The sequence below is a fragment of the Sorex araneus genome, chromosome X (assembly GCF_027595985.1).
Source record: "Sorex araneus isolate mSorAra2 chromosome X, mSorAra2.pri, whole genome shotgun sequence".
Lineage (NCBI taxonomy): Eukaryota > Metazoa > Chordata > Mammalia > Eulipotyphla > Soricidae > Sorex > Sorex araneus.
In genome coordinates this window covers 212489747-212510217 of record NC_073313.1, presented here as the reverse complement: position 1 = coordinate 212510217, position 20471 = coordinate 212489747, and the positions used below count along the sequence as shown (strand labels likewise).

Below are 20471 nucleotides of genomic sequence, written 5' to 3'. Positions count from 1 at the left end.
AAAATTGCATGCTTTTTTTGTTCATAAGTTTAATATTTGGCTTAAAATCATTTGACTAATAATATATTCCCTTTTTAATTTAGGTCGTCCTGGTCCTCCAGTGGGGCCAATAAAGTTTGAGTCTGTTTCAGCTGATCAAATGACATTATCATGGCTTCCACCAAAAGATGACGGTGGATCTAAGATTACAAACTATGTGATTGAGAAAAGAGAAGCTAATAGGAAGACATGGGTGCGTGTCTCCAGTGAACCCAAAGAATGCACGTACACAGTTCCCAAATTGCTAGAAGGTCATGAATATGTATTCCGAATCATGGCTCAGAATAAATATGGCATCGGGGAACCTCTTGACAGTGAACCTGAAACAGCAAGAAATCTCTTCTGTAAGTAGGACATGTTTCACAAATAAAGCCATTCTTATTTGTGTTTTTAATAATTTCTTTTAGACCAATTGACATTTTTCTTTCACAGCTGTTCCTGGAGCACCAGATAAACCAACAGTAAGCAGTGTTACTCGTAACTCCATGACTGTCAACTGGGAAGAGCCAGAATATGATGGAGGCTCTCCTGTGACTGGATACTGGTTAGAAATGAAAGACACCACTTCCAAGAGATGGAAGAGAGTCAATCGAGACCCTATCAGAGCCATGACTTTGGGTGTTTCTTATAAAGTGACTGGTCTTATTGAAGGTTCTGATTACCAATTCCGGGTATATGCAATCAATGCTGCTGGTGTGGGTCCAGCAAGTTTGCCATCGGACCCAGTGACAGCTAGAGATCCTGTTGGTAAGCCTTGAAACCATTTCTCTCTTTTTCAAAGTGCTCTCCCTGCTGCCAAAGTCAGCATACTGATATGTACTGTTTTTTTGCAGCTCCGCCTGGTCCTCCATTCCCTCAGGTCACAGACTGGACTAAATCATCTGCCGATTTAGAGTGGTCTCCCCCAGTAAAAGATGGTGGGTCGAAAGTAACAGGATACATTGTTGAATATAAAGAAGAAGGAAAAGAAGAATGGGAAAAGGTATTTAACTGTTGGGAATATAGAAATGTACTCTGAATGGTAGTTATCCTCAATCCCAGTAGCTTTTATTAATTTTTATTAAAAACTCATAAAAACAACAAAATTATAACTTGACAGTTGTTACAAAATAATAACTTAGAATTATAACTTAGAATTATAACTTATAATGATAAAAATCTAATTAAAGATAACACATTATTTTTAACTTACCTTTTGGTTGTAATTCTTTAAAACGTAGATTATATTAATAGCATGGTTCTTCTCAGTCATTTGATAACAATTTTAAAACATAACTACTTCAATATATTCAATTCCACTTACTTACAGTAATCTGATTCATAAAATCTGAGCTGCCAACATTTTTTTCCAAAGAGAAATAAACATGCTTTCAGTTATACTTTATAAAGTTATTAAAACAAAAGGCTATAAAGAACTATTCTAATCATAATATGTCTATGATTTTTTTCCCTAGGCTAAAGATAAAGAAGTGAGAGGAACCAAACTTGTTGTGACAGGATTAAAAGAAGGAGCATTCTATAAATTTAGAGTTAGAGCAGTCAACATTGCTGGCATTGGAGAACCTGGAGAAGTCACAGATGCCATTGAAATGAAGGACAGAATTGGTAATTATATTAATACTGCTCCATTTTTTAATCAATGCTTACAATTAGGACTGAAAACAAATCATATTTGAAATTTTCCCTTGCTTTCCAGTTGTACCTGACCTTCAGCTAGATGCCAGTGTTAGAGACAGAATTGTGGTCCATGCTGGTGGAGTGATACGAATTATTGCCTATGTGTCTGGAAAACCTCCTCCAACGGTCACCTGGAGCATGAATGAAAGAGCGTTACCTCAAGAAGCCGCAATTGAGACCACAGCCATCAGCTCATCCATGGTCATCAAGAATTGTCAGAGGAGCCATCAAGGTGTCTATTCTCTTCTTGCCAAAAATGAAGGTGGAGAAAGAAAGAAGACAATTATCGTTGATGTTCTAGGTAAATACCTTTCATTTGACCATTCAAGTTTTGAAATTAGGTTTTTGTTACAACTACAACAAAGCCACATTTTAATAATAACTGTTACAAACATCATAAAAAATAAGAAAAATTGTCCTCAATACCATATTACCATTTTTATAGTTTCCAGTGGCTTTTTTATCCTATCCATATTTTATAAATTGTATGCCTATTTTCATAAGGTTTTGTTTGCTGACTTACATAATATGCCACCAAAATTACTTAATATGTTATATTATGGACTGGAGTGATAGCACAGCGGATAGGGCATTTGCCTTGCACACGGCCAACCTGGGTTTGATTCCTTGTCCTTCTCAGAGAGCCCCGCAAGCTACTGCCCGCACGGCAGAGCCTGGCAAGCTACCCGTGGCATATTTTATATGCCAAAAAACAATAACAACAAGTCTCACAATGGATGCATTACTGGTGCCCAGTCGAGCAAATCGATGAACAATGGGACGACAGTGCTACAGTGCTACAGTTATTTTATAGTTTTCATAATAGTAGCTTTAAAGCAAATAGACATGAAGGTCTAGAATTTTACAAACACTAACCATTTTCACACCTTTAGACTGGGCCCTTATCACTAATTATGACAATACAGTAATCTCTTTGAAGAGTTTTAGTGTTTAAATAAAGAGATGCACCTTAGTTAGATATCAACATTGAATTTCTTTTCACTGAATAGAGTTGAACTCTATGTTGTTTTATAGTGCCTCTTATTGGTTGTTTTATTCCAGGGATTTTTCTCAGGAAGTGACTCTTACAGACTCTTCTCTTAGCATATCTCAAAAAACCTTCTCTACTGAAAATAATTAACATTATAAGAAACTATTTTATATATTTTATTCTTTAATTAATTAAAATGGCATACAGAGAAAGAACTCATTGAGCAACAGTTCTATGTGTTTAGACTTATTTCAAATCCTATATGCTCTTGACCATTGGCTCTTACTTTAATTTGACAATGGAGGAACTTCCAATTTATATTCTAATTCTCTTAAAGAGCTTAGTACTTCCTGTAGTGTTCATTGATTCACTGGTGACCCAGAAAACTGGACACACACACACACACACACACACACACACACACAAACAAAGAGAGAGAGAATGAGAGATAGAGAGACAGAGGCAGAAACAGAGAGACCTCCTTCTCACTCATTCTCCTTTTCTCTCCATGCAGTCTTCATCTAGCAGATTACTCTTTTAAGATTCACAAATCACAAAAATAATTTTAAATATGACAGTCTCTTCAGTTTCTACTAAACAAAGATAGCCAGAAACTGATACAATTCTCTTCTTCTGAAAATATGGTTTAGTATAGAATCCTTAAGGGTAGAGAACACTTATTTAATAAACCCACGTCCATTTTTTTTTGTATTGGGCCACACTCAAGATACATAGTGTTTTGAAGATCATGCTATGGTACCATGGCATGATCAAACCCTGTCCTCTTGCAAAGAAAGCGTGTGCTCCAGCCCATCAAACTATCTCCCTGGACCCTGTCTCATTAAAAAAATAAAATAAAATAACAAATATTGATACCTGTGGTTTACCAAAGACAAACAAAAACTTCTTTTATTCTATTCCCAGATGTGCCAGGTCCTGTTGGAACACCATTCCTGTCTGACAACCTAACCAATGACTCCTGCAAACTGACATGGTTTTCCCCAGAAGATGACGGAGGTTCTCCAATCACCAATTATGTCATTGAAAAGCGGGAAGCTGACCGCAGAGCATGGACTCCAGTGACATATACAGTTACCCGACAGAATGCTACTGTCCAGGGTCTAATTCAAGGAAAAGCCTACTTTTTCCGAATTGCAGCTGAAAATAGTATTGGCAGGGGCCCATATGTTGAGACACCAAATGAACTTGTCATCAGAGATCCCATCAGTAAGTACAGTATTTAAAACCTATTTCTTCCTTAGTCACTTCTTGATTCATTTAATGTAAAACTATGGTGATGAAATATGTGTATAAATGCCAATCATCTTATTTCTTTGACATTCATTTGTCAATTATTCAATATCTGATGTAAATTTTTACTTGTGATTCTAAAAGAGATTTTGGGAATTGCACATATATTTAATATCCCTCCATGTATACTATACAGATTTTTTTCATTAAAATGCTACTGAATGAAATAACTCTTTTCATTATTTCATCTTAGTAAAACCTCTATTTTCTTATATCTTTAGGAAAATTATATCACTTGAGGTTTTTTTTAGTTCTAGTATTTCTATGATAAGATCTCTTTCGTTATTATCAAAGTAAATAATTTAATATTCACATGTAATTCTCAAATAGATTTATTTACATTTTGTAGCAGTTTTGTCACAAAATTCATACTTTTACTTGCAGGTGTACCAGAGCGTCCTGAAGATCTGGAAGTTAAGGAAGTTACTAAAAATTCTGTTTCTTTGACTTGGAATCCTCCTAAGTATGATGGCGGATCAGAAATTATTAACTATGTCCTAGAGAGTCGTCTTATTGGCACTGAGAAGTTCCACAGAGTTACACAGGACAACTTGCTTAGCAGAAAATACACTGTTAAAGGCTTAAAAGAAGGTGACACCTACGAGTACCGTGTCAGTGCTGTCAATATTGTTGGACAAGGCAAACCATCATTTTGCACCAAGCCAATCACTTGCAAGGATGAGTTGGGTATGTGAATAGTTTAGCCTTCAAAACCATGTTCATATAAATTAATCATTAGATATAAGTAAAAGTGCCTTACCTTTATAATTCTAAATTTTAGCTCCTCCAACACTTGACCTTGACTTCAGAGATAAGCTGACAGTTAGAGTTGGCGAAGCTTTTGCCCTCACTGGCCGTTACTCAGGCAAACCAAAACCTAAGATTACTTGGTTGAAAGATGAAGCAGATGTGCTGGAAGATGATCGCACTCAATTAAAGATCACTCCTACAACACTCTCCCTGGAGAAGATAAAAGCCAAACGTTCAGATTCTGGCAAATATTGTGTGGTGGTAGAGAACAGTACAGGTTCTCGGAAAGGCCTCTGTCAAGTTAATGTTGTTGGTAAGTATTATTTAGCAAGAACAATCAAGATATTATCCTTTCCAAACAGAAGCATAAATAACATTTTGTGGTGTGATTCTTTTTCCTTCTTTCTTCTGCAGACCGTCCTGGACCACCAGTAGGACCTGTTATTTTTGATGAGGTGACCAAAGATCACATGGTTATCTCTTGGAAGCCACCTTTAGATGATGGAGGCAGTGAAATTACCAATTATATTATTGAGAAGCAGGAGGTGGGAAAAGACATTTGGATGCCTGTAACATCTGCAAGTAATAAAACAACATGCAAAGTTTCCAAACTGCTTGAAGGAAAAGATTATATATTCCGGATATATGCTGAAAATCTTTATGGAATAAGTGATCCTCTGGTGTCTGATTCAATGAAGGCCAAAGATCGTTTCAGTAAATATTACATTTATTTCTAGTGATTCAATGTTTGGTGTTGCTAATCAGAGAATTGCATTTCAAATACATTTTGCTAATGTTTGCTATAGGGGTTCCTGATGCACCTGAGCAACCAATTGTTACAGAAGTTACCAAAGACTCTGCTTTAGTGACCTGGAAAAAACCAAATGATGGAGGAAAGCCCATCACAAACTACATCCTGGAAAAGAGGGAAACTATGTCTAAACGATGGGCTAGAGTTACTAAAGAGCCTATCCATCCATACACTAAATACAGGGTTCCTGATCTTCTAGAAGGATGTCAGTATGAATTCCGGGTTTCTGCAGAAAATGAAATTGGTATTGGAGATCCAAGCCCACCATCCAAACCAATCTTTGCTAAAGATCCAATTGGTATAGTATTAAAGCAGTCATTTATTTTTTATATTATCAACTTTGTATTATATAACCAATTATGTTATAATTCCATATTGTATTTTTCTTTTATAATCTAGCTAAACCAAGTCCACCAATTAATCCAGAAGCAGTAGATACAACATGTAATTCAGTTGATTTAACTTGGCAACCACCACGTCATGATGGTGGGAGCAAGATTCTGGGTTATATTGTTGAGTACCAGAAAGTTGGAGATGAAGAGTGGAGGAGAGCCAACCATACTCCTGAGTCATGTCCTGAAACTAAATATAAAGTCACTGGTCTTCGAGATGGTCAAACATATAAATTCAGGATAATGGCAGTCAATGAAGCTGGTGAATCAAATCCAGCTCATGTTCCTGAACCAGTGCAAGTAAAAGACAGACTTGGTGAGTAAAATGTTGTCAGCTTAGCTGCATTTTCAAGAAATATGGTGTCTCATCATATATACACTCATAATTATAGAATTAACAAATCAAATCTGAAATATTGTTCTCTTCATTTCAGAACCACCTGACTTGATTCTTGATGCCAACATGGCAAGAGAACAACAAATAAAGGTTGGTGATACTTTAAGACTTAGTGCTATCATTAAGGGAGTGCCATTCCCGAAAGTAACTTGGAAAAAGGAAGACAGAGAGGCTCCAACTAAAGCAAGAATTGATGTTACTCCAGTTGGTAGTAAACTTGAAATCCGCAATGCTGCCCATGAAGATGGTGGCACTTATTCATTAACCGTGGAGAATCCAGCTGGTTCAAAAACTGTCTCAGTGAAAGTACTTGTGTTAGGTAAGCATTTTAATATTTATGAATTATTCGGTGCTACTTAGTGACATATTAAAAATTAAATTTGGCACATGTTAAGCAACTATCTGGATTGAATAAATTATATAACTGTATTATTTAACACTTTTCAGATAAGCCTGGACCTCCTCGAGATCTGGAAGTCAGTGAAATTAGGAAGGATTCCTGTTACCTTACTTGGAAGGAACCACTGGATGATGGTGGTTCTGTTATTACAAATTATGTGGTTGAAAGGAGAGAAGTTGCTACTGGCCAGTGGTCACCTCTTTCAACTACATCAAAGAAAAAGAGTCATTGGGCAAAACATCTTAATGAAGGAAATCAGTATCTCTTCCGCGTAGCTGCCGAGAACCAGTACGGACGAGGTCCTTTTGTTGAAACGCCAAAGCCCATCAAGGCTCTGGATCCTCTACGTGAGTTGTTTTCTATGGATGGAAAACTAGTGGAAAACTAACAACGCTATCATTTAATTGTCTTTAAGAATGCTACTTATTTATTGTAATTTCTTCTTTTCTTCAAAAGAACCCCCAGGTCCACCCAAGGACCTGCATCACGTAGATGTTGACAAGACTGAAGTCTCCCTTGTTTGGAATAAGCCAGATCGTGATGGTGGCTCTCCAATCACTGGATATTTGGTGGAGTATCAAGAAGAAGGTACCAAAGACTGGACTAAGTTCAAGACTGTATCAAACTTGGAGTGTGTTGTTACTGGACTCCAACAAGGAAAGACCTATATCTTCCGTGTAAGAGCTGAAAATATTGTAGGCCTTGGCCTCCCTGACACAACTATCCCAATAGAATGTCAAGAAAAATTAGGTAATCATTTGTAATTATATATATTTTTTCTTTATCTAAATATAAAGCAGCATTCAAAATTTAATTTCCTCTTGTTTGAATTTTCCAGTGCCTCCATCTGTGGAACTTGATTTGAAATTAATTGAAGGGCTTGTGGTAAAAGCTGGAACAACAGTTAGATTTCCTGCTATCATAAGAGGTGTGCCTGTTCCTACTGCAAAGTGGATGACTGATGGAAGTGAGATTACAACAGATGAGCACTTCAAGGTTGAAACTGACAACTTCTCATCAGTACTCACCATTAAGAACTGCTTAAGGAGAGACAGTGGGGAATATCAAATCACAGTTTCCAATGCAGCTGGTAGCAAAACAGTAGCTGTACACCTTACAGTTCTTGATGTCCCTGGCCCACCAACTGGACCTATTAATATATTGGATGTTACCCCTGAATATATGACTATCTCATGGCTGCCACCCAAAGATGATGGAGGAAGCCCTGTGATAAATTATATTGTTGAGAAACAAGATACAAGGAAAGAAACATGGGGTGTTGTCTCTGCAGGATGCAGTAAGACAAAGTTGAAAATTCCACATCTGCAAAAGGGCTGTGAATATGTTTTCCGAGTTAAGGCAGAGAATAAGATGGGTGTTGGGCCTCCCCTTGACTCCACACCTACTGTTGCTAAACATAAGTTTAGTCCTCCATCTCCTCCTGGTAAGCCAGTGGTTACTGACATTACTGAAAATGCTGCAACAGTGTCTTGGACTCTTCCAAAATCTGATGGCGGTAGTCCAATAACTGGTTACTATGTGGAACGTCGAGAAATAACAGGCAAATGGGTGAGGGTCAACAAAACACCTATTGCTGACCTCAAGTTCAGAGTAACTGGACTGTATGAGGGAAATACATATGAATTCAGGGTTTTTGCGGAAAATCTTGCAGGACTAAGCAATCCATCACCAAGCTCTGACCCAATAAAGGCTTGCCGGCCCATCAAACCACCTGGACCACCTATTAATCCTAAACTGAAAGACAAGAGCAAAGAATCAGCCGATTTGGTGTGGACAAAGCCTCTCAGTGATGGTGGCAGCCCCATTCTAGGCTACGTAGTGGAATGTCAGAAAGCTGGCACAACTAAGTGGGACCGGATTAATAAAGATGAACTCATTAGGCAATGTGCCTTTAGGGTGCCTGGGCTAATTGAAGGAACTGAATACAGATTCCGTATCAAGGCAGCTAACATTGTGGGAGAGGGAGAGCCAAGAGAACTACCAGAATCTGTGATTGCGAAAGACATTCTTCATCCTCCAGAAGTAGAACTTGATGTTACTTGTCGTGATGTTATTACTGTCCGAGTGGGACAAACTATCCGCATTCTTGCTCGAGTCAAAGGCAGGCCTGAACCAGATATAACTTGGTCTAAGGAAGGCAAAGTATTGGTCCGAGAAAAGCGAGTTGACCTAATTCACGATCTACCTCGTGTTGAGTTACAAATTAAAGAAGCTGTTAGAACTGACCATGGCAAATACATCATCTCAGCTAAGAACAGCAGTGGACATGCCCAAGGTTCTGCTATTGTTAATGTCCTTGACAGACCAGGGCCTTGCCAGAATTTAAAGGTTAGCAATGTCACCAAAGAGAACTGTACAATTTCTTGGGAAAACCCACTAGATAATGGTGGCACAGAAATAACAAATTTCATAGTAGAATATCGCAAACCAAACCAGAAAGGCTGGTCAATTGTTGCTTCAGATGTCACCAAGCGATTAATTAAGGCCAATCTCTTATCCAATAATGAATACTATTTCCGAGTTTGTGCAGAGAATAAAGTAGGTGTTGGGCCAACCATTGAAACAAAAACTCCAATTTTGGCTATTAATCCTATAGACAAACCAGGAGAGCCTGAGAACCTTCATATTGCAGATAAAGGAAAGACATTTGTCTATCTGAAGTGGAGGCGACCTGATTATGATGGTGGCAGCCCAAATCTATCATATCATGTTGAGAGGAGGCTAAAGGGCTCTACTGAGTGGGAAAGAGTACATAAAGGGAGTATTAAAGAAACCCACTATCTGGTTGACAAATGTGTTGAAAACCAGATTTATGAGTTCAGAGTCCAAACAAAGAATGAAGGTGGGGAAAGTGATTGGGTAAGGACAGAGGAAGTTGTTGTGAAGGAAGACTTACAGAAACCAGTTCTTGATCTAAAATTAAGTGGTGTGCTAACTGTCAAAGCAGGGGACACTATTAGGCTAGAGGCAGGGGTCAGAGGCAAGCCATTTCCAGACGTTTCATGGACTAAAGACAAAGATGCTACAGACTTAACAAGATCACCGAGGGTCAAGATTGATACCAGTGGTGAAACATCTAAATTTACACTTACAAAAGCAAAGCGAAGTGATGGTGGCAAATATGTAATTACAGCAACGAACACAGCTGGCAGTTTTGTGGCCTATGCCACTGTCAATGTTTTAGATAAACCTGGTCCTGTAAGAAATCTGAAAATCACTGATGTATCAAGTGACAGGTGTTCTATTCGCTGGGATCCACCAGAAGATGATGGTGGCTGTGAAATCCAAAATTATATTCTAGAAAAATGTGAGAGCAAGCGAATGGTTTGGTCTACCTATTCTGCTAATGTCTTAACACCTAGTGCTACAGTAACACGCCTCATAGAGGGAAATGAATATATTTTCAGAGTTCGTGCAGAAAATAAAATAGGCACAGGACCTCCGGTAGAAAGTAAACCAGTTATTGCAAAAACCAAGTTTGATAGACCTGGACGTCCTGATCCCCCAGAAATCACTAAAGTAAGCAAAGAAGAAATGACTGTGGTTTGGAATGCACCTGAATATGATGGTGGGAAGTCCATCACAGGATACTATCTGGAGAAAAAAGAAAAGCATTCAATTCGATGGGTCCCTGTTAACAAGAGTGCAATCCCTGAAAGACGTATGAAAGTGCAGAACCTTTTCCCAGGACATGAATATCAGTTCCGTGTCAAGGCAGAAAATGAAATTGGGATTGGAGAACCAAGCTTGCCATCAAGACCAGTAGTGGCAAAAGACCCCATAGGTATGATATCTTTGCTTTTTCTTATGTTACACCAAATCTTAATCTCATGCACAGAGGTTGGCTAAATTAAGTTTATAACATCAAAACTTTGTCTTAGTATTTTTCTGATATATCTTTTGCCAAACTACCTACAATGCAAAAAGAAATTGCTGAAATCCAATAAGAAGGAATCAATAATTGAGAAATTGAATACCTTGTAATTGACAATAAAAATTACATTTCAGGGTCAAAGAACTAGTACAGTGAGTAGATAAGGCAATTGTCTTGCATGCAGCTGACCTGGGTTCAATCCCAAACAGCACATATGTTCTCCTGAGCACACAGTCAGGAGTAAGCACTTAGTACAACTGGGTATGGCCCCAGAAAAACAAAACAAATGGTTACATTTTAAAATATCACTAGTAGTTGTTGACCATGTGAAATTTATTCTATTATTATTATTACTAAATCATAGTGAGATACGTAGTTACAATGTTGTTCATGATTGGGTTTCAGTTATATGTTTCAGTCATATAATTTTATGTATAAAATTCTTATACAATTCATTTTCAGAACCACCTGGTCCACCAACCAATCTCAAAGTAGTTGATACAACTAAAACTTCCATAACACTTAGTTGGGGAAAACCAGTGTATGATGGTGGCGCACCAATAATTGGATATGTTGTGGAAATAAGACCCAAAAAACCTGATGCATCACCTGATGAAGGCTGGAAAAGGTGTAATGCTGCAGCACAACTTGTTCGTATGGAATTCACTGCTACCAGCTTGGATGAAAACCAGGAATATGAGTTCAGAGTATGTGCTCAAAACCAAGTGGGCATTGGGCGCCCAGCAGAACTAAAGGAGGCTGTAAAACCTAAAGAAATCCTAGGTGAGGCCCTCTTTTATCATTTGATTAATTCATACCTCATTTCTTAAACAATTTCCCTTCTATCTGTAAAGTCAACTAATGGCTTGTGTATTGTTTATAGAACCACCGGAGATTGATTTGGATGCCAGCATGAGAAAATTGGTCACAGTGAGAGCAGGCTGCCCTATTCGACTGTTTGCCACAGTAAGAGGGCGACCAACCCCTAAAGTTACTTGGCGAAAAGTGGGTATTGATAATGTAGTCAGAAAAGGTCAAGTTGATATTCTTGACACCATGGCCTTCCTTGTCATTCCCAATTCTACCCGTGATGATTCGGGAAAATACTCCTTGACACTTGTGAACCCAGCAGGAGAAAAGGCCGTGTTTGTGAATGTCAGAGTATTAGGTAAGTTACTATTAAGTTTTTTTCCTTCCCTTTTCAAGTCACATTTATTAAGAATAAGGCTGAGGAGACATGAGAAACTGATTTTGTGGTTCTTTATAGATACTCCTGGACCTGTGTCTGATTTAAAAGTTTCAGATGTCACTAAAACATCATGCCATGTTTCCTGGGCCCCTCCTGAAAATGATGGTGGGAGCCAAGTGACACATTATATTGTTGAGAAACGAGAGGCAGAAAGAAAGACATGGTCAACAGTTAACCCAGAAGTCAAGAAGACAAGTTTCCAAGTAACCAATCTTGTCCCTGGAAATGAGTATTTCTTCAGAGTAACTGCGGTTAATGAGTATGGCCCTGGAGTTCCAACAGATATTCCCAGACCAGTGCTCGCATCAGATCCTCTAAGTAAGTAATTTCCTGTTCTCCTTTTGATACCAAAGAATTTCAATGTACTACTAAAAATTAGGATTTAATTTCTAGAAAGTCAAGCAGTACAATAAATATCTAACCCACCCATTAAATACTTTTTAGATTTGCCAAAACTTTATTGAAAATTAAGATTTTTTTATGTCTAGAAAGCATCATTAAAAATATTGCAAATCACAGAATCTCAATCAGTAAAACTCTTAAAAGTGTTTTTTTAATTGTCTTTTCATTTTAGGTGAGCCAGATCCCCCCAGGAAACTCGAAGTTACCGAGATGACAAAGAACAGCGCCACACTGGCCTGGCTGCCACCACTGCGTGATGGAGGCGCTAAAATTGATGGCTATATCATCAGTTACAGAGAAGAAGATCAGCCTGCAGATCGCTGGACAGAATACTCAGTAGTGAAAGATCTCAGCCTTGTTGTCACTGGCTTAAAGGAAGGAAAGAAATATAAATTCAGAGTGGCAGCCAGGAATGCTGTTGGAGTCAGTTTGCCCAAAGAAGCTGAAGGAGTATATGAGGCCAAAGAACAGCTATGTAAGTAGTTGGAGATTCATTTTTATCATGGATAAATTGTTTTAGAATTTTTCTTTAATTTAGAAACATCTCTTCCTGTGGAATCAAGTTCTAGAAATTCTTTAAAAGTACTATGGAACCACAGTTTTCAAACATTTGAGCCCTCCCCCACTTAGTAAATAAATGTTAAATCATAATAGAGTTTTCACACACACCTATAAAAATTTAAAATATTTCCTGACACAACACCTATATTTGTGTCTATGCTGTTCCCAGATACTCTCTAATCCAAATAGTTTTTAATAAGTTGTAATTTAAACATTAATTTGAATTCCCTATAGGTTGCAACTCACAGTTTGAAAATTACTAGTATAGTTCTCCACAAGAAAAAAAAATTTAATCTCCAAGAAAAACTGATGTATTTTTACTTTACTTTTAGTGCCACCAAAGATCCTTATGCCAGAGCAAATCACTATTAAAGCTGGGAAGAAACTCCGGGTTGAAGCCCATGTGTATGGAAAGCCTCATCCAATATGTAAATGGAAAAAAGGAGAAGAGGATGTTGTCACATCCAGTCACCTGGCAGTGCATAAGACAGACAACTCTTCAGTTCTGATCATAAAAGATGTCACTCGGAAAGACAGTGGTTACTACAGCCTCACTGCAGAGAATAGTTCTGGAACAGACACTCAGAAAGTCAAAGTTACCGTCATGGGTAGGTTAAGTATGACACAAAGAGCCATTAATTATTAAATTCAATATTCCCAACCAAGTACCTATTCTCCTATTTCTTTTCTCTTGGTTCATGCAGATGCACCTGGGCCCCCTCAGCCTCCGTTTGACATTTCTGACATAGACGCTGATGCTTGCTCCCTGGCCTGGCACATCCCTCTGGAAGATGGTGGCAGCAGCATCACCAATTACATAGTGGAGAAGTGTGATGTAAGCCGAGGAGACTGGATCACAGCTCTAGCTTCTGTGACAAAAACTTCCTGCAGAGTTGGGAAGTTGATCCCAGGCCAGGAATATATCTTCCGGGTCCGTGCTGAAAATCGGTTTGGCATTTCAGAGCCCCTTACCTCTCCAAAAATGCTGGCTAAGTTCCCATTTGGTATGTTTCCTTCAGAGAGAAAAATACTATGTTTTTCTTTCAAACCTGTTGATTTAATAAAATTGAAACTGTATTTATTTCCCTTGTGTTTATTTTCAGATGTTCCCAGTGAACCTAAAAATGCACGAGTCACTAAAGTCAACAAAGATTGTATTTTTGTGGCTTGGGACAGACCAGACAGTGATGGAGGGAGTCCCATTACTGGTTACTTGATTGAACGCAAAGAAAGAAACAGTTTGCTCTGGGTAAAAGCTAATGATACCCTTGTTCGGTCAACTGAATATCCTTGTGCTGGCCTGGTAGAAGGTCTTGAGTATTCCTTCAGAATCTATGCTCTAAACAAAGCTGGATCCAGCCCACCCAGCAAACCAACAGAATATGTGACTGCAAGAATGCCAGTTGGTAAGTAACATTTTTTCAGTATTGTGGAGGACATTCGGATCTTGAAGTCTCTGAACTTAACTACTTCTATTTAGATATTTTTCTCTCTCTCTCATACTATGAAAGTGAACTATATTAATCCCTTATGAGCCTATAACAAGTACTCAAAAGTACACGTTGGTTAAATTGTTTTATATATACATATATATCTATATATACATGAATATATATTTTTTTAAAAAGACAATTCTCATTCTTTGAGCCTGTTACTTAGCAGTAGCACTGTAGCACTGTCATCCCATTGTTCATCCATTTGCTCGAGCAGGCACTAGTAACATCTCCATTATGAGACCTGTTGTTACTGTTTTTGGCATATCGAATATGCCACAGGTAGCTTGCCAGGTTCTGCCATGCGGGCGGGATACTCTCGGTAGCTTGCTAAGCTCTGGAGAGGGACAGAGGAATCCAACCCGGGTCAGCCACATGCAAGACAAATGCCCTATCCACTGTGCTATCAGTAATAATGTGACATATGAAAGTTTAAGACTTACACTATTAAGATAAATGCTGATAATACCTCTTTTGGTTTTAGATCCTCCAGGAAAACCAGAAGTTATTGATGTTTCCAAGAGTACTGTATCCCTCATCTGGGCACGTCCAAAGCATGATGGAGGCAGCAGAATTATTGGCTATTTTGTTGAAGCTTGCAAACTTCCTGGTGATAAATGGGTACGGTGTAATACCACACCACACCAGATTCCCCAAGAAGAGTACACAGCTACAGGCTTAGAAGAAAATGCCCAGTATCAGTTCCGAGCAATTGCCAAGACAGCTGTAAACATTAGCCAGCCTTCTGAACCCTCTGACCCAGTGACCATCCTTGCTGAAAATGGTAAGAATCTATTTTTTATGGTATTTAAATATGGACAACACTCATGATGTTAGTTTTTCCTAAGCTAATTCTACATCTGTGTTGAAAAAAACAAATTAAGTGATAGATACCTTGCAAAATGACAGAAATTATTATTATGGGTAATCTTAATAGGTCGATGAAAAATCAATATAAACTTGTCTTGTGTCAAAAATAGAACAAATAAATTCAACAAATTGGTACTAATGAAAGTGTAGGGGTGTTGGAATGATAGATGATCTTTGCACTTTTAAGTTATATTTTAAGTATCATTAAATATCTACATTAAACCTATTTCTTTTAAAAGGAAATTACTTAGAAGATCCAATTCTTGAGACAGTGCTCATGAATGTCCTATTTTGATTAGTAAGAATTACATGAATTTATATATTGAATTAATAACTTTTCTCATATTAAAATTCTTTCGTCTTATTTTTTTTCTAGTTCCTCCCAGGATAGAACTAAGTCTGGCTATGAAATCATTACTTACTGTGAAAGCTGGAACTAATGTTTGCCTGGATGCCACTGTTTTTGGGAAACCAGCACCAACAGTTTCTTGGAAGAAGGAGGACACACTGTTAAAACCAGCAGAAGGCATAAAGATGGCCAAGCAGCGGAACCTGTGCACGCTGGAACTGTTCAGTGTAAACCGAAAAGACTCAGGAGACTACACCATAACTGCTGAAAATCCAAGTGGTTCTAAATCAGCCACCATTAAGCTTAAAGTGTTAGGTAACTAAATCACTTAAAATTCTCATGCTTAATCTTAGCTAATTTGATATTATAGGATTTTAAAATAATATCTGAGAAAAGATACACATTCTGTTATGTCTTTTATAATCATAGAGCTATATGTATGCACGGAAAGAGAACAAAGACTTCATGATTGATAATAATGAAAATTTAGGGAGGCTAGAAGTATGGTATTCTCAGTTTTTTTGTTTTTACTTTAAAACAGTTTTAAAACTGAACAAGTATTAGAAACCATCTATTCCAGTTGCTTAGTTTTACGTATGAGAAAATTTAAATTCTATGAAATTAACTTCCAAGGTCATATATAAAGTCAGTGACTATATAAAGACTGCACCCCAGGCCTCCAAGCTCCCACAGTATACCCTCCTCCCATTTCCCCTGTATTAATGAAAAACTTCACTCTTCTTTTCTGTTCTTTCAGATAAGCCAGGTCCTCCAGCATCTGTTAAAATCAACAAAATGTATGCAGATCGTGCAATGCTTTCTTGGGAACCACCTCTTGAAGATGGGGGCTCAGAAATTACCAACTATATTGTTGACAAACGTGAAACAAGCAGAGCCAACTGGGCACAGGTTTCTGCCACTGTGCCCATCACCAGTTGCACTGTGGAAAAACTTATAGAAGGTCATGAGTATCAGTTCCGTATCTGTGCTGAAAATAAATATGGAGTGGGTGACCCAATCTTTACAGAACCAGTAATTGCTAAAAATCCTTATGGTAAGAACATTTTCCTGTGGTTTTAAAATTTTTAGTATTTTAATATTTCAATTTATTAAAAATTTTATTTTTAAAACTTATAATTGAGGTTCTATTATTTACAGTACTATTGATGGTACCATGCATATAATTCCATCACTACACCTGTCAACAATGTACCAAGGGGTCCTTCCCTCCCCCAAGGACCCCAGAATCCCATTATTTCAGCAACTACCCGACCTACTCAGTTATGTAGATAAGTTTTCCTGTTATGTTGACCATGGTCCTTTGTTGCTACCTTGCCATGTGTCTAAAAGTTCTATAAATGAGATAATTTTATTATTTAACTATTTAAATTTTATTATTTCTATTGATTATATTATTGTTTCTTTTTAATTTTGTAGATTTATTTTAATTTCTAATATTCCCTAAATCTCCACAGATCCACCTGGTCGCTGTGATCCTCCTGTTATTAGCAACATAACCAAAGATCACATGACAGTAAGCTGGAAAGCACCAGCAGATGATGGCGGCTCTCCCATCACTGGATATTTGGTTGAAAAGAGGGAAACCCAGTCAATTAACTGGACTAAAGTTAACAGAAAACCTGTTATAGAAAGAACAATAAAAGCAACAGGTCTCCAAGAAGGAACTGAATATGAGTTCCGAGTTACAGCTATAAATAAAGCTGGACCAGGCAAACCTAGTGATGCATCAAAAGCTGTTTATGCCCTGGACCCTCTTTGTAAGTTTTCAGTGAAGGTTTACCATATCCTGTGTTATGATAAATATTTATCAACCAGTTGTGCAGATTTAATTAAAATGTTATTTTATTCTTTGTTTTCAGATCCTCCTGGGCCACCAGCTTTTCCAAAAGTATATGATACAACTCATAGCTCTGTGAGTCTATCATGGGGCAAGCCCGCCTTCGATGGTGGAAGCCCTATCATTGGTTACCTTGTTGAGGCAAAACGTGCTGACTCTGATAACTGGGTGAGGTGTAATTTACCAGACAAGCTACAGAAAACCCGCTTTGAGGTTACTGGCCTAATGGAAAATATAGAATATCAGTTCCGTGTATATGCTGTCAATAAGATTGGGTACAGCGACCCCAGTGATGTGCCTGACAAACACTACCCCAAGGACATATTAAGTAAGTATTGCCAACAATACAGAGAGACTTCCTTATCAATTATATGTGAGAGAGAATAGAATTCCTTGTGAGAATTTATTTATTTACAAATTTATAGTTGGTGACTTTCCTAGTATATTTTAATTTAGAGCTGGGATTGGTACTTTAGGTATAATTAAACAGGCCAGATAGAATGCAAAGTGATTTTTGTTTTTTCTTAGTAACTTTTTATAATTACATGAGAACTTCATGTCTTAGAAAACATGTGGGATTATAGGAATTTTATTTTGAAAATACAAAGTTTTTAACTAATTTCATCATTCTTGATTTTATTTTTATTCTACTCCACCTCTTTCCTTCGGACATATTTTTTAGGTTTTATATCTTAATTTCCTTCTTACTGTTTCTTCTTTTCACATATTCTCTAAAACCCATTCTCCATTGATTTTTAATTACTTGGTATCTTGGTATTATAGTCTACATTATGTGTACTTTTCTTCCTAAAATAAGATAGAGTATGAATGAAAGTTCTACTTCATTGAATGTAGAACAGAGAAATAGGAATGGAATGGAAGAAAGCCCAGAACCAGTCCTTTTTTTTTTTAATATACAGAGACCTAAGATTTTGGAAATACATAAGTTTTTGAGAAGAGGAGGCACACATATTTCAAAGAAAACTGGATTTAGCTGATAAATTATTGGAAAATAGATCAACTATTTTTAGTTTTGAAATAATCAAAGTTTTAAGGATTATATTGACTTTTTAAAAAATAACAAGCAATTAAAGAAAATAAACATGTTATGAGTGATAAGATCAGTCCTTGAAAATACATTTGATGATTAAATCATAACTTTGAGTTTCTTTATTACAATATTAAACAGTTCCACCCGAGGGAGAACTTGATGCTGAATTGAGGAAAACACTCATATTACGTGCTGGAGTTACAATGAGACTGTATGTACCAGTAAAAGGAAGGCCACCTCCAAAGATCACCTGGTCTAAACCAAATGCTAATCTAAGAGAAAGGATTGGATTGGACATAAAATCAACTGACTTTGACACTTTCTTGCGATGTGAAAATGTGAACAAATATGATGCGGGAAAATATATCTTGACTCTGGAAAACAGCTGTGGTAAAAAAGAATATACCATTGTAGTGAAAGTGCTTGGTAAGTCTGTTTGAGAAATGAAATAATTGTGCATTAAATATGTAGCTTTTGTATCTCTTTACTGACTTATCCATTGTTTTTTCAGATACTCCTGGGCCACCCATCAATGTGACTGTTAAGGAAGTATCCAAAGATTCTGCTTATGTTACCTGGGAACCTCCCATTATTGATGGTGGAAGCCCTATCATAAACTATGTAGTGGAAAAACGTGATGCAGAGAGGAAGTCCTGGTCTACAGTGACAACTGAGTGCTCAAAAACAAGCTTCAGAGTCTCTAACTTGGAAGAGGGAAAATCCTACTTCTTTAGGGTGTTTGCTGAAAATGAGTATGGCATTGGTGATCCTGGTGAAACACGTGATGCCGTCAAAGCTTCTGGTGAACAAATAATCTGATATCCTTTGGTTTGAATTGCTGCTGACTGTATCTGAGGCTTAGAATAATCGTGGGTTTTTTTTCTTTTCTTTAGAAACCCCTGGGCCAGTTGTGGACCTGAAAGTCATATCTGTAACTAAGTCATCTTGTAGCATAGCCTGGAAAAAACCTCGCAGTGATGGTGGAAGTAGAATCACTGGATATGTTGTCGATTTCCTGACTGAAGAAAATAAATGGCAACGGGTTATGAAATCAGGAAGCTTACAGTATTCTACAAAGGATTTGACTGAAGGAAAGGAATACACCTTCAGAGTGAGTGCTGAGAATGAAAATGGAGAAGGAACTCCAAGTGAAATCACTACTGTGGCAAAGGATGATGTTGGTAAGTGTCAGCCTATGTATCTTAGTCCAAATTACACTCATGGGCCTTACTCCTGATTTATTTTAATTGATACTTTAAAGATTTTAAGGATCTGAAGATTTTGATTGCCTTGTTAAAGGTAATAATAATTTCTCTATTCTATTTCATAGTGGCTCCTGATCTTGACTTAAAGGATTTACCTGATTTGTGCTACTTGGCTAGAGAAAACAGCAACTTCCGTCTTAAGATACCCATTAAAGGCAAGCCAGCTCCATCAGTATCCTGGAAGAAAGGGGAAGATCCTCTAGCAGCTGGTACAAGAGTCAATGTTGAGTCAACTGCTGTTAATACAACTCTTGTGGTATATGATTGCCAAAAATCTGATGCCGGAAAGTATACAATCACACTTAAGAATGTTGCTGGCACCAAGGAAGGAACTATCTCTATAAAAGTTGTTGGCAAACCAGGCATTCCCACTGGTCCAATCAAATTTGATGAAGTCACAGCAGAAGCCATGACCTTAAAGTGGGGTCCTCCAAAAGATGACGGAGGTTCTGAAATCACCAACTATATCCTAGAAAAAAGAGATTCTGTAAACAATAAGTGGATCACGTGTGCCTCAGCTGTCCAGAAAACAACCTTTAGAGTAACCAGACTTCATGAAGGTGTGGAATACACCTTCAGGGTTAGTGCCGAAAACAAATACGGTGTAGGAGAGGGCCTGAAATCAGAGCCAATTGTTGCTAAACATCCATTTGGTAAGTGTTTCAAAGTCATGAGATAAAGCGAAGCATTTATTTTTTGGAAGTTCTTGT

At 37.5% G+C, this 20471-nt stretch overlaps 1 protein-coding gene across 1 annotated transcript in view; it reads left to right on the top strand.

Moving 5' to 3' along the window:
* The window catches only part of TTN (titin), a 289480-nt gene that overhangs the window by 214707 nt on the left and 54302 nt on the right, over positions 1-20471 (top strand). Inside the window, exons 239-269 of the mRNA XM_055119737.1 lie at positions 84-383; positions 472-786; positions 873-1021; positions 1494-1644; positions 1736-2017; positions 3632-3934; positions 4403-4705; positions 4800-5081; positions 5183-5482; positions 5575-5877; positions 5979-6287; positions 6406-6687; positions 6816-7115; positions 7225-7518; positions 7607-10573; positions 11126-11446; positions 11547-11831; positions 11931-12230; positions 12487-12789; positions 13208-13483; positions 13580-13879; positions 13979-14281; positions 14853-15152; positions 15615-15902; positions 16345-16641; positions 17063-17365; positions 17468-17773; positions 18635-18922; positions 19008-19298; positions 19390-19677; positions 19827-20414. Coding sequence (XP_054975712.1) covers positions 84-383; positions 472-786; positions 873-1021; positions 1494-1644; positions 1736-2017; positions 3632-3934; positions 4403-4705; positions 4800-5081; positions 5183-5482; positions 5575-5877; positions 5979-6287; positions 6406-6687; positions 6816-7115; positions 7225-7518; positions 7607-10573; positions 11126-11446; positions 11547-11831; positions 11931-12230; positions 12487-12789; positions 13208-13483; positions 13580-13879; positions 13979-14281; positions 14853-15152; positions 15615-15902; positions 16345-16641; positions 17063-17365; positions 17468-17773; positions 18635-18922; positions 19008-19298; positions 19390-19677; positions 19827-20414 — 11877 coding nt within the window. The remainder of the gene's footprint in view (positions 1-83; positions 384-471; positions 787-872; positions 1022-1493; positions 1645-1735; positions 2018-3631; positions 3935-4402; positions 4706-4799; positions 5082-5182; positions 5483-5574; positions 5878-5978; positions 6288-6405; positions 6688-6815; positions 7116-7224; positions 7519-7606; positions 10574-11125; positions 11447-11546; positions 11832-11930; positions 12231-12486; positions 12790-13207; positions 13484-13579; positions 13880-13978; positions 14282-14852; positions 15153-15614; positions 15903-16344; positions 16642-17062; positions 17366-17467; positions 17774-18634; positions 18923-19007; positions 19299-19389; positions 19678-19826; positions 20415-20471) is intronic.